General features: G+C 41.2%; 1 protein-coding gene across 1 annotated transcript in view; it reads left to right on the forward strand.

The window, feature by feature from the left end:
- The window catches only part of LOC125265649 (zinc finger protein 184-like), a 31,905-nt gene that overhangs the window by 3,390 nt on the left and 11,713 nt on the right, over window positions 1–16,802 (forward strand). The window contains exons 2-4 of the mRNA XM_048186040.1: window positions 12,075–12,176; window positions 12,294–13,134; window positions 16,629–16,737. Coding sequence (XP_048041997.1) covers window positions 12,075–12,176; window positions 12,294–13,134; window positions 16,629–16,737 — 1,052 coding nt within the window. The remainder of the gene's footprint in view (window positions 1–12,074; window positions 12,177–12,293; window positions 13,135–16,628; window positions 16,738–16,802) is intronic.

Here is a 16,802-nt window from a genome sequence, read left to right on the forward strand (position 1 = left end):
CGCTTTCATCTGTCTTTTAATCTTTCTGAAACGTCTAAAAGTGAACTGAAACTCAGCGAATAATTATCACACAAACATGAAACATAGGTCTAAAGAAAGCATGAAATGTCTACTTTTAAATCAAATAATTCACATTTAAAACAAATATTCTCCTGCAATGTAATCTGTAAACTAAAGAGATGCACAATTTCTCCTGACTCATGTTGAGAATGTTAATGCTGCGAGGGTGTTTCTAATACAACGACATAATGATATAACAAATAAAACAAGACTATTCATTCTGTGGAATATTGAATAGTTTCCTCAAAGTAGGCTAGGCTTATTGTAGGCATTCGATAAGAAATTCGTTGGTCTGTGATAAATAAGAGGCGATCTCTTGCTGGCGTTAGTTGTTTTTGCTCGTTGCCGTTATCAGTTCTCTTGGCGCTCGTGCACAATGCGCAGTCTTCACACAGATCGAGCGATTTTTCTGCTAAAAGCACAAAACAAAATGCACACACATATGTATTTGCTCTTGATATACAATCACTGATGAGCACCTTTGGTTTTAATGAGAAAAAAAAACTACAAGGACGGAATTGAACAAAGTTTCAATAAGTTGGGTTTGGACAAGTGCGTTTATCCTGGCTGTTACTTCTTGAAAAACAATGTCTAAAGAAATCGGAATCGAAGTTTAGTACAACTCACCAGAACTAAGCAATGTTGAATTCAGCTTGTTCTTTCTGTAACTTTCTCAGGTTGATGGTCTTTGAATAATTTATTGTACAAAAAATGTGTTACAAACGATGACAAACACTGTTCCATAACTCAACAACAAAGTTATAGAAATACGTATTATTTCTTCTTATTATTATTATTGTTAATATGTTATTGTTAACATAAGTGAAAATAGTGACATTTATTTCCCAGAAAAATCAGATATGATAAGATGAAAATGCTCATACTGTAAAGGGGAGATATACAAACTCAACAGGATGACTAAGTAAGTGATTATTAGATTATTGTGCTGTTGCTCAAATATATTTCAAGACGGGATAAGTAGATTGGACATTGTTGATAGAATCAACCCAAACAAACCCACCCCTCTCTTCATTGCTCCGCCTCCAAAACTCACACTCCAGTGTTGCTCAGAGTCGGTCTTGAACCCCGGCCGATCACTGCTGGCAGGCGAGGCGAGAGCACTAACAATGACGCTAAACACCTCATTCTCTAGCAGTCGTCAGTGTGAAGTGGTTTACCTGCTCAACTCTATCTGGCCACTGTTACAAAGTAATGAGAGTGGATGTCTGTTTATCACAGCTGACGCACAACAAAATAATGATTTCATTTAATTTTTTTTTTAGCTCTCCAGCGTTGGAAAGCTTCTCGAATCTCTTTTGTATTGTATTTTTTTCTTCTCAAATCTCTCTCTTACTCATTCTCTTTTCTCGATGTTATAGCCACGCCCCCTAATGCTGATTGGTTACGCGATTGTTGTTGGTGTCGGCGGACTAACTTCCAAATGGTGTTTTTCAAAATCTACTTACTCCATCTTTAAGTTCTCACTACAGAAACATGGGATTTGTCAATAATGTTTTTAAAATAATAATTAAAGATCAATTATCCTCATTAATGGAAAGTTTCAGGGACATTACTTAACATTCATTAATTTATAAAAAGGCATCAAAGTGATGATAATATTTTGTAGCAAGTTGTCTAGTTTCTGCTATTACATCAGGGCTCACTTTTATGTTTATATGTATATTTCTCTCTTTGGATTATTTTGATGTACTGAAAATAAAAGTTATTATTTTTCCTTCCATTTTAGATATGATTAAAGAGGAGGAGGAAAGTGAAGAACTGAGTGAAGTGGAGGAGAAACATCATGTCAAACCTGGAGAAAAACCTTTGAGTCACTCAAAGACTAAAAAGACATTTTTAAAGAAAAGAGGAGCCAAGAAATCTACAACCTGCACTCAGTGTGGGAAGAGTTTCACGGCTAAATATCTTGAGCGTCACATGAGAGTTCATACTGGAGAGAAGCCGTTTACATGTGATCAATGTGGAAAGAGTTTCACAACCAAACAAAGTCTTGAGCATCACATGAGAATTCACACTGGAGAGAAGCCGTATGTATGCAGACAATGTGGAAACAATTTCCCATACAATAAAAGTCTTCATGTTCACATGAGGATCCACACTGGAGAGAAGCCGTTCAGATGTGATCAATGTGGGAAAACATTTCTTTATCTATCACACCTGAAGAGACACCTGACAGTTCATACGAAGGAGAAACCACATTCATGTTCTGTGTGTGGAAAGAGTTTTTCACAGCTGCAAACTTTACAAGCACATCAGAAAATACACACTGGTGTGAGAGAGTACATGTGCTTTGAGTGTGAGAAGACTTTTACTACAGGGGGCGATTTAAAAAAACACCAGAGGATTCACACTGGAGAAAAACCTTACATGTGTTTACACTGTGACAGGAGATTCATTTATTCATCATCTCTGAAAAAACATGAGAGGATCCACACTGGAGAAAAACCTTACATGTGTTTACACTGTGACAAGAGATTCAGTTGTTCATCATCTCTAAAAAAACATGAGAGGATCCACACTGGAGAAAAACCTTACAAGTGTTCACACTGTGACAAGAGATTCAGTTGTTCATCACATCAGAAAACACATGAGAGGATCCACACTGGAGAAAAACCTTACAAGTGTTCACACTGTGACAAGAGATTCAGTGTGTCAGGACATCTGAAAAGACATGAGAGGATCCACAGAAAGAAGCAGAAAGAAGCTGCACACTTAAATTAGGGCTGGCCGATTATGACCTAAAATCAAAACCTTGAAATTCGAACATTTTACCTCGATTACTATTAATGAACGATTATTGTGTTTATGAGTTTTGTTTTTTGCCCATAGTTCACTTTCAAGGTTTGTACTGTAAATATGCTTGACTAATAAAGCTTGGATATTGTTTCCTCCAGAAAGAGTGATCTGACATAACAGCTCACTTTCAGCAGTTATTGTATCTTTGTTCAGTAACATTTCTTACAGATTTCTGCTTGTTGTAAATCAGATAAAGATAAATAAGTGCACAGAACCAGTACATAATGAGAGTGATTGCGTGTGTGAATTAGTCATACCGTCTCTATTAATTGTGAAGCTGTGGATTGTAAACCCTAGTGAAAAAAAGTATACTTTATTGTATTTTAAATGTATTCCCTTTTTCTATAGTACATTGCAAATATACTAACAAAAATGTACTATCTTTAAATATATAAAAGTATATTAGCATCATATTTTCACAATACATCTTTTAACACACTTTAAAATAATTGTACTTTAGCTAGTATATTTTAGAAAAAAAATTATTTTAGAAAAATATAGTTGTAGTGAAAGTTCAGTTTATTTTTTAAAAGTATTTATTTGCACTTTGTTCACTTGTGACGAAGCGGGACTCAAGGTAAGATCCATCTGCAAATTTTATTCAACATTAAGGGCAGTACAGGAATCATAAAACCAGTTAACAGGCAGAGGATCGAGGCAGGCGGCAGACTGGGTGTAGCAGGCCCCCCGTACAAGGATTAGACTTTTACTAATGGTTCACCAACGTAAGAGCTGAAATGCATACAAAACATGTGACTGATTAGCTACCATTGTTCACATACTGCTGTCTTACATTGATGCAAAAACGAACACATTATCAAACAAAATGATCATATCTCAACCTTATTTATATACCTTTTGCCTCTGTGGAGGGGCTGCAAATATGAATTTAACGTTTATCACTGCTCCGTGTCGAAGTCACTGCCGTATTTGGGCTAACAAGCTATATACTGCAAACTGCGCTAGCCAGGGCACATGCGCTTGCCAAAGGAAGAGGAAATGCGTGTGGCTTAAAACCGGAAGTCAACCATTTCACTTTATACATTTCAAAATACAAGAGAATTACATTTTCTATAACAAAAATACACTTATGGTTATTTACACTGGGTAAACAAAGAGAGGCAAGAGGTCGAGGCAGGGGGCAGACAGGGATAAACAAGAACAGGCATGTAAACTATGCAGGCGGCGAACATCAGAGTCCAGGGTAACAGTCCAAATGGTAACAGGCAGAACAAACAGGGAGAAGCTCAGAAATGACAACCATAGGAAACTCAAGACTTTGCAATGTGTGGCTGTGTGTGACTGACTTATATAGTCCGGGTAATGTGCTACAGCTGGGTTTGAGTGATTTCTGATTGGATGAGTGAGTGCAGGTGATTGTCAGGGAGGATTCTGGGAATTGGAGTCCAGGAATGGCTGGAAGCATGACAGAATGTGCTGTGGATGGCACAACAGGGGAGGGGGGGGGGTGGGTGCCCTGGAGACCTACGGGCAGATGATACTGGTTGTGCAGACGGGTATGGAGGTCTCCAGGGAAGGTCCAGGAACTGTAGGCGCCAAGGCAGGTCGGGAGCCTCTGGCAGCCACGGCGGGTCAGGAGCCTCTGGCAACCACGGTGGGTCAGGAGCCTCTGGCAGCCACGGTGGGTCAGGAGCCTCTGGCAACCACGGCGGGTCAGGAGCCTCGGGCAGCCACGGCGGGTCAGGAGCCTCTGGCAACCACGGTGGGTCAGGAGCCTCTGGCAGCCACGGTGGGTCAGGAGCCTCTGGCAACCACGGTGGGTCAGGAGCCTCTGGCAACCACGGCGGGTCAGGAGCCTCGGGCAGCCACGGTGGGTCAGGAGCCTCTGGCAACCACGGCGGGTCAGGAGCCTCGGGCAGCCACGGTGGGTCAGGAGCCTCGGGCAGCCACGGTGGGTCAGGAGCCTCTGGCAACCACGGTGGGTCAGGAGCCTCGGGCAGCCACGGTGGGTCAGGAGCCTCTGGCAACCACGGCGGGTCAGGAGCCTCGGGCAGCCACGGTGGGTCAGGAGCCTCTGGCAACCACGGTGGGTCAGGAGCCTTGGGCAGCCACGGTGGGTCAGGAGCCTCTGGCAGCCACGGTGGGTCAGGAGCCTCGGGCAGCCACGGTGGGTCAGGAGCCTCTGGCAGCCACGGCGGGTCAGGAGCCTCGGGCAGCCACGGTGGGTCAGGAGCCTCTGGCAACCACGGTGGGTCAGGAGCCTTGGGCAGCCACGGTGGGTCAGGAGCCTCTGGCAGCCATGGTGGGTCAGGAGCCTCGGGCAGCCACGGTGGGTCAGGAGCCTCTGGCAGCCACGGTGGGTCAGGAGCCTCTGGCAGCCACGGCGGGTCAGGAGCCTCTGGCAACCACGGCGGGTCAGGAGCCTCGGGCAGCCACGGTGGGTCAGGAGCCTCTGGCAACCACGGTGGGTCAGGAGCCTCTGGCAGCCACGGTGGGTCAGGAGCCTCTGGCAGCCACGGTGGGTCAGGAGCCTCGGGCAGCCACGGCGGGTCAGGAGCCTCGGTCAGCCACGGTGGGTCAGGAGCCTCTGGCAACCACGGCGGTTCAGGAGCCTCGGGCAGCCACGGTGGGTCAGGAGCCTCGGGCAGCCACGGTGGGTCAGGAGCCTCGGTCAGCCACGGCGGGTCAGGAGCCTCGGTCAGCCACGGCGGGTCAGGAGCCTCTGGCAACCACGGTGGGTCAGGAGCCTCGGGCAGCCACGGCGGGTCAGGAGCCTCGGTCAGCCACGGTGGGTCAGGAGCCTCTGGCAAGCCACGGTGGGTCAGGAGCCTCGGGCAGCCACGGTCATCCTTGCGCTGTGGATGGCAGACACTGGCGGAGCGGCCATCTTGTCCGTAGACACTGGCGGACTTGAGTGCGTAGCAACCAGCGGGTTTGAGTGCGTAGCAACCAGCGGGCTTGAGTGCGTAGCAACCGGCGAGCTTGAGTGCGGAGCGGCCGACGGGCTTGAGTGCGAAGTCGGCGGAGGTTTCGGAATGCCAGTTGCACATGCTGAAGTCAGTGGAGGATCGTTCACACTGGACAACAATCCTCTCTGCTCTCGGTCGGTTCCAGGGACGTGACGTGGCTCTGGAAGATCAGCGGAGACGTGACGTGACTCTGGGCGATCAGCGGAGATGTGACGTGACTCTGGGCGATCAGTGTAGACGTGACGATTTAACTGGCTGAGTTTTGAAGAAGAACTATAAAAGAATTCTTGTAATACTGATGTATTGCACAGGTATGGAAATACCACATTACACAAGCATTTAAATCTTCTCGATACAAACCCATAGACACTAAACATGGCATAATTGAAGTTACATTAAATGTATCATAAAACATGTGAATGCACTGAGTCCAATACAACAAACAGTAAGAATGGATACCATTTCCTGGGGATATGCATGTTGGGGGCCAGACCCCAGAGTGAGCTTAAAACAACTAGTGGTTAACTATGATGGATCCAAAATGGTCAATATTCATATTCATGCATTTTATTCATATTTATTTTAATAATTTATGGCTTATGATTTATCAATTTTACTTTTGCTTTCATATATTTATGTACTCCTACTTTATATATATTAATTCTCATATTTTCAAGTATTTACACTATTGTACTCTTATGGTCATTATTCTTTTATATTTCAGAGTATGTATGCTTGTTATGTTCAATTATTCTTTAAGTGTTTCAGTGTGACAGGTCAAAATATGTCTGTTATTATTTCTCCTGATATTTGAAAGTGTAATATTTGCAAAATACCCTTAAGGGAAAGGCCCCTATGACGTCTCGGATAAATCCATTGACCTTTCTGATTAACGAAAACAAGGTCTGAGTAAATTTCCCTATATGCTTATGGTATAATATGGACTGAGTCGTTGATAATTTAGCTTTTTCTTCCTTTGCTCTCCTTGGCTTCTGCTTCTCTCTCTCATCTGCGAATGTTTAATTATTGTTCTTTCTTTTTGGTATTTCATCTTCATCTATTGGATACAATACTCTGGAATTACTGTACTCTAAATTTTATTATTAACTATTAACTACTTCTTTCTGATTGTATTTTACCTTCTGGTTTTAATTAAATATTTTCATTATCGATTAAAGTTTGTGTGTGAGGCTAAATTGAATTGTAATGAATACATAATTTTTCTTCAACTTTATCTTCTGCCTGGATCTTCTTTTCCCAAGTTTATGCATCAACTATAACAAATAATTGTGTCTGATTTGTCTCAGTCATTACATCTGAATAAATACACAACTAGTCAGCGGGAAAGTAGTTGTAAAATACAGTGAATAAGCTCAATTTGCCTGCTTTAAAGCTTCAGTCTAAATATTTATATATAGCTCGAGTAAAGACCGTTTATACAATTTACCAGATTGAAATTGTCACGTTTAGGTTAAAATATCAATAAAATATAAAACCATTAAGTGGCATGGTACAACTGAAAATTTAAATCTGTTTGTCTGAGCTAAAAGGACCCTATACAAAGATCCTGAGGGGAGGGTCTGAAATGAATATGTTGCTTTCTTCATCACCTGTGGCCTGTTGCACAAAGTAAGTTTCAGTTTCTACCCAAGATTAGTTTGAGCAAACTCTGTTTTCATCGGGCTTCATGAATGTGGATTGGTTTTTAGCGGGGTTCATTGCTATGGTAACTTGCGCTACACGGCTAACCTGCTCCGGAGCAGGATTTATTCTGGGTTAGAGATCACAAACCCAAACTTCGACCAATCAGCTTGTGAGTAAAGTGACATGTGTCTGATGCAATAAAGCCACTCCCCCTGTATCTCCAAATTAAATCTGTTTATAGTGAAAACATTTTAGAGACAAAATTTGCTCAACATTTTCTGTTATTCATTATATTTATATTAAATAAATTAAAATGATGAATAATTCATGACATATTTATATAATTAGGTCTATTATAGTAATTGACAATTATTACACTTTGCTTTGAAATTAAAATAAATATAATACATGCATATTATATAAATCTTTTAAAACAGATTAATCTTACATGTATTACTTTTGAGCTCTTTTGTGAAACTATATTAATTATTCAGTATTTGTTTGATTCACATGCATTGATTATATTCAGATATTTTCTTTCTCAAATTTTCACTACATCAGTGTTTATTTCTGCTTTGTAAATGTGTTTAATTTCATATTTTTTCATAACAATCTCTTAATCTTCAGAAGAGACATGAATTGCGCGACTCTCTCTCGAGAAGTGTATCAAACTGACGTTCTCCTTGTTCCGTGTGATTGGCTGTTTCATCACTCTTTCAGATGCACACGCTTTGCAAACTCTGGATTAAACCTGAGTTGACAGAGAAGGTTTATACTGAGCGTTGTGAAACATCTGATCCTGATCTAAACCAGGTTGGATTTATCTGGATTTGTCAACTCCAAACGTACTCTGAAACTCAGAGTTTCTTCAACTAGCTTCATGCAACAGACCACTGAATATAAAAACAAATCTGGCAACCCAGGCAATTTCACACCCAATACTTTACTGCAGTCATTTCCAACCTTTGATAGTGAATTCTTCTGTTTGACCTTTAAAGAGTCAAACCAACAAATAAATCCTGCCTGATTTTAAGAATTTTAAGAATGATCAATAAAACCAACAACCAAGAATCTCTCTTGACCAGAGAGTTGTATATCATGAAAATTATCATTAATTGTAATTATTTATTGAACAGGGAAGTTTCTTTAAACTTGTTGTTTTTAAAATCAATAAATTACTCTAAGCTGTTCCACTTCTGCTAATTTTTCTGCAACCAGTTTTCTGTTGTTAATAGCCTATTCACACCGAGAAAGATATCTGCTCCCGTTCACCATCTCAGTGTCAGGACAGCTGCCTTTCTAAAAAAAGCTTTTCTTATTTAGTATTGTTTGTCTTGTCTAAATCATATATATATATATATATATATGATATGAAATCTTAAATACAGATGCTTTTACAAGTAAAATGACATAAGATATTTTTTCTTGTTTTCTGGAGAAAAAAAAAACTAAATGAAGTGAGTTTTTCCACATAGTGATTGAAATCAAATGAAGTACTACAGAATATATATTTTAATATATTATAGTGAGATGCTCAGCTGATGATCTGAATGTTCTTGCTGAATGAGTGTTGATAGTCTGAGGATCATCAATATTAACAGAGAAACTGCTGAAAACACTCTTTATTTCATGTCAATAGTTCCTGTTTTCACCTCATTTATTATGCTGATGTCTTCAGATCTGCTGTAAATTGACACTTAAAGCTCATTTCATTGCTGTCAATGGACTTTATGCTTTCAACTGTTTTTCTTACCTATTATTTATAATTAGCAAGAAGTGACATTACATTACTTGTATTATTTTCTGTATTTCTTCGTATCTGACTGTTGAATGAAGAAGCAGAATAATGTTAGGATCAGCAATAAATATAATTTACGAATTATCATCAGTTACTTTACAATAAACAGATAGACATGCATAAATGCTTACAAGTGTCATTTATTATTAAAACAAACTCAAACTTGATATATGTTTGATTTTGGCAAGATCAGCTCCTCCCATCACAGTCACATCATCAGTGATGCTCCTCCCACACTGGACTTCACAGTCAATGAAGCTCCTCCCACTGCAATCACATCATCAGTGAAGCTCCTCCCACTGCAATTCCCCAATAAATGCTGGGAATATTCCCATCAGACGAGCTGAAATCTGCAAAGACTGAGTTTATTAAAGAGAACAGTGAGAACATGAGTGATCCAGAACCCAGCAGAATGAAACACACTGAAGATACTGAAGAACAAAGAGGTTGGTGTTTATTCTTCATTTATTCATGATGCTGAACAACATTTCATGTTAGAAAGATTCAAACACTTCTGCACATTTAGATAAACAGTCAAACTGAAATGAGTACAAATGTCTGTTTGTTATGATCAGTAAAAGGAGGTTTAAGAAACTTTCATATTAATTGTCAACATCAGGTCAAACTAAATATTATTTTAACCTGCAGGAGGAAGTTGGCGCACTAATTTGTTCTTTGCTTACATTAGTTCAGAGTTAGTTTTAGTGTAAAAGATTGTAATTACCTCAACTAACTACATCATTAAAAAGGTCTAAGCTTGAAGCTTCAGTATTTGACTTCTGTTTTAGTCTGAAAATCTTATAGTGACAGTAATGTCTTTAAAGTTATGAAAATGAAACACCAAGTGAGTCAATATTTTAATATGAATTATGAACCTCAGCTGCATCCAACAATAAAAATACTGACGGTCTTCATGAAAGCGATTGACTAAACAATGTTCCTCGTGGCTTTTAGTTCAAAAGTGTGTACATTTGGAGAAATATTTATATATTCTCCTATGTTTTGTCAGTTCTATATAGAGAAGTAATATTTATTCAATTTTTATCCTCAAATGAGGCGATGTGAGCATTATGGAGCACTTTCATTCATACTGGAAGCCAGAGGGCACCCTCGAGCAGAAAGTCAGAGAGTGAGACTTTCATTAATTATATGACAGAAACATAGCCTGTATCACTGTGCAGAATACTATAAAATAATGTATTTTCTGTCTCATTTTTTGTTTTAAGATCACATCAGATCACAGAAGATTGTTTTAAACACTCGACTTGCATTACAGTGAGTTTGGAGCAAAAACATGGTTTAATCTCATAAATTGTCGTGTTTTGATGGTGTGCTAATCTAACATGCTAGTTTATGCAGCTGTTTGAATAGTAAAGCTCATTTGAATGTTTGAAAGAAGGTGAAGTGAGAAGAAATAAAAAAAAAAACGTGTGAATAGAGAGTCATCAGTAATTACAATAATGACAAAAGAATTATAATTCGAGCCATAACCAAGCCGGAGAGCTGTGAATGTGTGCAGGAGAGACTGAAACTGAATGGGGCAGTTTGCACCACAAAACAATAGAGACACTGAATAGATGCTTAGAGGATGACAATAAACATCAGTTAACATTTTAGATGTTTTCTCAAAATTATCTTCTGATTTGAAATAGAATATGGCTTTAGCTGCAGTGCATTTCTAGACTGAAACAAGGCCAATTTTATTTTCATGAAGATGTTTCATAAAATACATTTCTAATAATATTTAAACTCTTCATAACTTTTTTTTATTAGTGACTGATGATGTTTCACAAACACAAGAAAGCATATTAAGAATACCTTTGTGCAGCAAAAAAAAACCAAAAAAAAAAAAAAAAAAACGCTGGGCTCTGAAAGTGTAAATTAAGTCGCTGGCATTAGAGGCCTCACTGAGCCATTGGATTTCATCAAAAACATTTTAATTTATATTCCAAAAATGAACGAGGGTCTTACGGGTAATTAATGACAGAATTTGGTGAACTAACCCTTTAATAATGAAAAAGCTTTTGGTAAAATAAATATCAATCTAAAATTGCTATTAAAATTATGGAACTATTGTATATTTTTTTTTAATGTTTATACTATGTTAGATTATTGTTGATTCTCAATTATTGTTGCTCAAATATATTTCAAAGTAGGATAAGTAGATTGGTCATTGTTGATATTTGAAATCAACCCCACAACAAACCCACCCCTCTCTTCATTGCTTTCGCCTCCAGAACTCACACTCCAATCTTGCTCAGCGTCGGTCTTGAACCCCGGATGTCTGTTTATCACAGCTGACGCACAACAAAATAATTGAATTAATTTAATATCTTTTTACTCAGCGCTGGAAAGCTTTTCGAATATAAATGCAGGATTCTAGTGATGTTTGTTTGAGCTCTTTTGTATTGTTTTTTTTTTTCTTCTCAAATCTCCCTCTTACTCGTTCTCTCTCCTCAATGTTATAGCCACGCCCCCTAATGCTGATTGGTTATGCAATTGTTGTTGGGGTCACCAGACTAACTTCCAAACCGTGATTTTCAAAATCTACTTACTCCACCTTGAAGTTCTCACTACAGAAACATGAGATTTGTCAATAATGTTTTAAAAATAATAATTGAAGATCAAGGATCCTCATTCATAGAAAGTTTCAGGGACATTACTTAACATTCATTAATTTATAAAAAGGCATCAAAGTGATGATAATATTATATAGCAGTTTCTGCTATTACATCAGGACTCACTTTTATGTATATATGTATATTTCTCTATTTGGATTATTTTGATACTGGAAATAAAATTAATTATTTTTCCTTCCATTTTAGATATGATTAAAGAGGAGGAGGAGAGTGAAGAACTGAGTGAAGTGGAGGAGAAACATCATGTCAAACCTGGAGAAAAACCTTTGAGTCGCTCAAAAACTAAAAATAATTTTTTAAAGAAAAGAAGAGAAAAGAAATCTACAACCTGCACTCAGTGTGGAAAGAGTTTCTCAACCAAACAACATCTTGATGAGCACATGAGGATCCACACCGGAGAGAGACCGTATGTATGCAGACAATGTGGAAACAAATTCCCATACAAACAAAGTCTTGATGTTCACATGAGGATCCACAATGGAGAGAGACCATTCACATGTGATCAGTGTGGAAAGAGTTTCTCAACCAAACAAAATCTTAAGCGTCACATGAACATTCACAGTGGAGAGAAGCCATATGTATGCAGACAATGTGGAAACAAATTCCTATACAAACAAAGTCTTGATGTACACATGAGGATTCACACTGGAGAGAAGCCGTTCACATGTGATCAGTGTGGGAAAACATTTCTTGATCCATCAAGCCTGAAGATACACCTTAGAGTGCATACGAAAGAGAAGCCACATTCATGTTCTGTGTGTGGAAAGAGTTTTTCACGGCTACAAAATTTACAGAGACATCAGAAAATACACACTGGTGTGAGAGAGTTCATGTGCTTTGAGTGTGAGAAGACTTTTACTACAGGGGGCGATTTAAAAAAACACCAGAGAATTCACACTGGAGAAAAACCTTATGAGTGTTCACACTGTGACAAGAGATTTAACCGGTCAGCAAATCTGAAAACACATGAGAGGATCCACACTGGAGAAAAACCTTACAAATGTTCACACTGTGACAAGAGATTCAGTTGTTCATCATCTCTGAAAACACATGAGAGGTTTCACACTGGAGAGAAACCTTACAAGTGTTCACACTGTGACAAGAGATTCATTGTGTCAGCACATCTGAAAAGACATGAGAGGATCCACACTGGAGAAAAACATTACAAGTGTTCACACTGTGACAAGAGATTCGGTCAGTCATCAAATCTGAAAACACATGAGAAGATCCACAGCAGAGAGAAGCTGCACACTTAAATTAGGGCTGGACGATTATGACCTAAAATCAAAACCTCAATTAACTGAACATTTTACCTCGATTACTATTAATGAACGATTATTGTGTTTCTGAGTTTTGTTTTGTTTTTTGCCTATAGTTCACTTTCAAGGTTTGTACTGTAAATATGCTTGACTAATAAAAGTGGGATATTTTTCCTATTGAAAGAGTGATCTGACATAACAACTCACTTCAGCAGTTATTGTATCTTTGTTTAGTAACATTTCTTACAGGGGTCGTATTCACAAAACATCTTAAAGGGTTAGTTCACCCATAAATTAAAATTCTGTCATTTATTACTTACCCTCATGCATTTCCACACCCGTAAGACCTTCATTAATCTTCAGAACACAAATTAAAATATTTTAGTTGAAATCCGATAGCTCTGTGAGGCCTTCATAGAGAACAATGTACACTTCCTCTCTCAAGATCCATAAAGGTAGTAAAAACACATCTAAATCGGTTCATGTGAGTACAGTGGTTCAATATTAATATTATAAAGCAGCGAGAATATTTTTGGAGCGCCAAAAATCTAAATAACGACTTATTTAGTGATGGCCGATTTCAAAACACTGCTTCATGAAGCATCGGAGCATAAATGAATCAGTGAGTCGAATCATGATTCAGATCCCATGTCAAACTGCCAACGGCTGAAATCATGTGACTTTGGCGCTCCGAACTGCAGATTCGACACACTGATTCATCTTATCTATATATATAACAATATACATAACAACTCATACATAATAACATATACATAACAACTCGCACTGCGTAGTCGCTATGGGAACGATAATCCCAACGTCGCCATATGAGCAAGTGACCGTTTGTGTGAGGGCGAAGCGCATAACTCACAGTAACACCTGTGCCCCTGGAGTGGAGCCGAGTTCAAGTTCGTAAAACCTCACAAATGTATGCGGTGAGGACCAGCCTGCCGCATCACAAATGTCACATAGGGATACCCCTGAAATCAAAGCCTAGGAGGTAGCCATACTCCGAGTAGAATGAGCCCTAACAGCCAATGGTGAAGGCTGTCCAAATGACTCGTAAGCAAGTGAGATGGCCTCGACCACCCACTTGCTTCTTAAATGTTAAAAACTTCTCTGACACCTCTTCGTTAGGTTCGAAGGGAGCCATAGAAAGGCCTTGCAAGACAATGGCCAAATCCCAAGTCGAAACTCTCATGCATACTGCAGGTCTAAGCCTCAAAGTGCCACGAAAGAAACGAGTAATAAGTGGGTGTCTCCCCAAAGATACCCCACTTAAAGGAGCGTGGTAAGCAGCTAAGGCCTCCACGTACACCTTTAGTGTGGAGGGGGATAACCCTGAAGAAAATCTGTCCTGCAGGAACTCCAGTAACTGTGCTAACCGGGCAGTCAACTGGATCTCACTGGTGATTTTCACACCAAGAAGTGAATAATCTCCACTTCAAGGTGTAGAATTTCCTCGTGGAGGGAGCTCTGGACTGGAGTATAGTCTCAACAACCTCGGTTGAGAGACAGGAATCTATGAGTCGTGCCCCCTCAGGGGCCACGCCCACAGATTCCAAAACTCCGGGCGGGGATGCAATATAAGACCACCCGCCTGAGAGAGAAGGTCCTTCCTGATCGGAATCTCCATTGGAGACCCGTCGAGGAGAGATACCAGGTCTGAGAACCACAACATTTGGGCCGGCCAGAGGGGGCAATTGATAGAAGATGGGCCCCGTCCCGGCGAACTCTCTCCAGAACTCCCAGGAGCAGAGCAATCGGGGGAAATGCGAACAGCGGTAGCCTCGGCCACGGCTGTACAATAGCATCCAGCCCAAGAGGTGCTGGGTTTGACATTGAGAACCACAGTGGACAGTGAGTCGTCTCTCGAGATGCAAACAGATCCACTTGGGCTTCGCCATAGTTCTCCCATAAGAGCTTCACCACCTCGGGGGGAAGTCTCCATTCCCCGGGCCTCGGCCCCTGCCTCGACAGGATGTCTGCCCTCACATTCAGGTACCCCGGGATGTAAACTGCTCTGAGGGACAGCAGTTTCCCTTGGGACCACAGGAGGAACTGATTCACCAGTTTGTAAAGCGGGCGTGATCTCAGACCCCCTGATGATTTATATATAAGACCACCGATGTGTTGTCTGTACGGACTAACACATGATGGTCCCTGAGATCTGGAAGGAAATATTTAAATGCTAGAAATACCACCATCATTTCCAGGCAATTACCACTCATGATCGCCCCCCAGCCCATGAGGGATGCATCTGCATTAGCGTGATGCGACGACTGAGAGCCCGTCTACACATTTGGTGAAGGTGCAGGGTGACAATGCTAGGCCGAAAGGAAAAACCCTATATTGGAATGCTTCGCCCCCGAAGCAAACCTCAGAAACTTCCTGTGATGCGGAAGGATTGATACATGGAAGTACGCGTCTTTCAGATCTATTGCCACAAACCAGTCCTTGGACCTGATCTGTGACACAATATGCTTTATTGTCAGCATCTTGAACTTGAGCCTTGCTACCGTTCGATTTAGCTGACATAGATCTAAAATCGGACGCAATCCCCTGTCTTTCTTTGGCACAATGAAATAACGGCTGTAAAACCCGGACTCCCTGCTGGGAGGAGGAACCCTCTCTATGGCCTCCTTTCTCAAGAGTGTCTCTGCTTCTTGTGCCAACACCAGAGCCTGCTCGGGGTCTATCACAGTGGTCAAGACCCTGTTGAATCGGGGTGGGTGTGATCTGAACTGAATCGCTTACCCCTTTTCTATTGTGTGCAGGACCCATTGAGATACTTTTGACAGATTTTTCCACTCTACTAAGAGAAGAGCATACTACCTCTGGTGGTATATGGGCAGCCAGCACAGTGCCCTGAAGCGGAGCCCCGGCAGGGAACGACTGGCGTGGCTGCAGAGAGAGTGCGCCACCCTCGGGTGACACTCGGGGAACTACTGCGCCCCGGCTTTGCGGCGGGGTTAGCAGAGTGCCCTCCTGAGGGCACTGAAGACAAACGGGCACCGTAGAAAGAGGTGAACGCCGATTGCCTCCAGAGGGGACCACCCTCAGGATCCTGACTGCTCTGGCGTCAGGATTTCTTAGACGAAGCCCTCATAGCAGCAATGATGGCCCTCAGATCCGCCTTGCCCTTCGAAGGCTTCGCCTGAGAGCTTTACCCTGCATCCCAGCTCCTTGGAGGGGGAGTATGGGTAGCAACGCTCTGCTTCTGCTGTTGTCTGTATTGCGAGGAGCTCATACTCGGCTTCTGCTGCTCTTGCCTAGCAGCAGAAGGGACTTGTGCCCGTCGAGGCAGAAACTGCTGCAAGGCTGCAGGCTGTTTCTTAGCCTCTTGGAACCTTTCAGTGACTGATGTAATAGTGTCACCGAACAGGTTGGAAGGATTTAGTGGGGCATCCAGGAGAAATGTCTTATCTTTGTCCTTAATCTCAGTGAGATTAAGCCACAAATGCTGCTCCGTGGCCACTAGGGCTGCCATAGAATGGCCCACTGACTTGGCCGTCAGTAAGACGCAACTCCTGAATAAGATCTGCCACCACCTCATCACTTTCCCCCAAGTCCTTCAGCAGGTCAGCTTGGTATGCTTGCATGATGGACATAGTATGCAAGCACGCCGCAGCCTGACCTGCTGCCGAGTATGCTT

This window comes from Megalobrama amblycephala, linkage group LG1 (assembly GCF_018812025.1).
Source record: "Megalobrama amblycephala isolate DHTTF-2021 linkage group LG1, ASM1881202v1, whole genome shotgun sequence".
NCBI lineage: Eukaryota > Metazoa > Chordata > Actinopteri > Cypriniformes > Xenocyprididae > Megalobrama > Megalobrama amblycephala.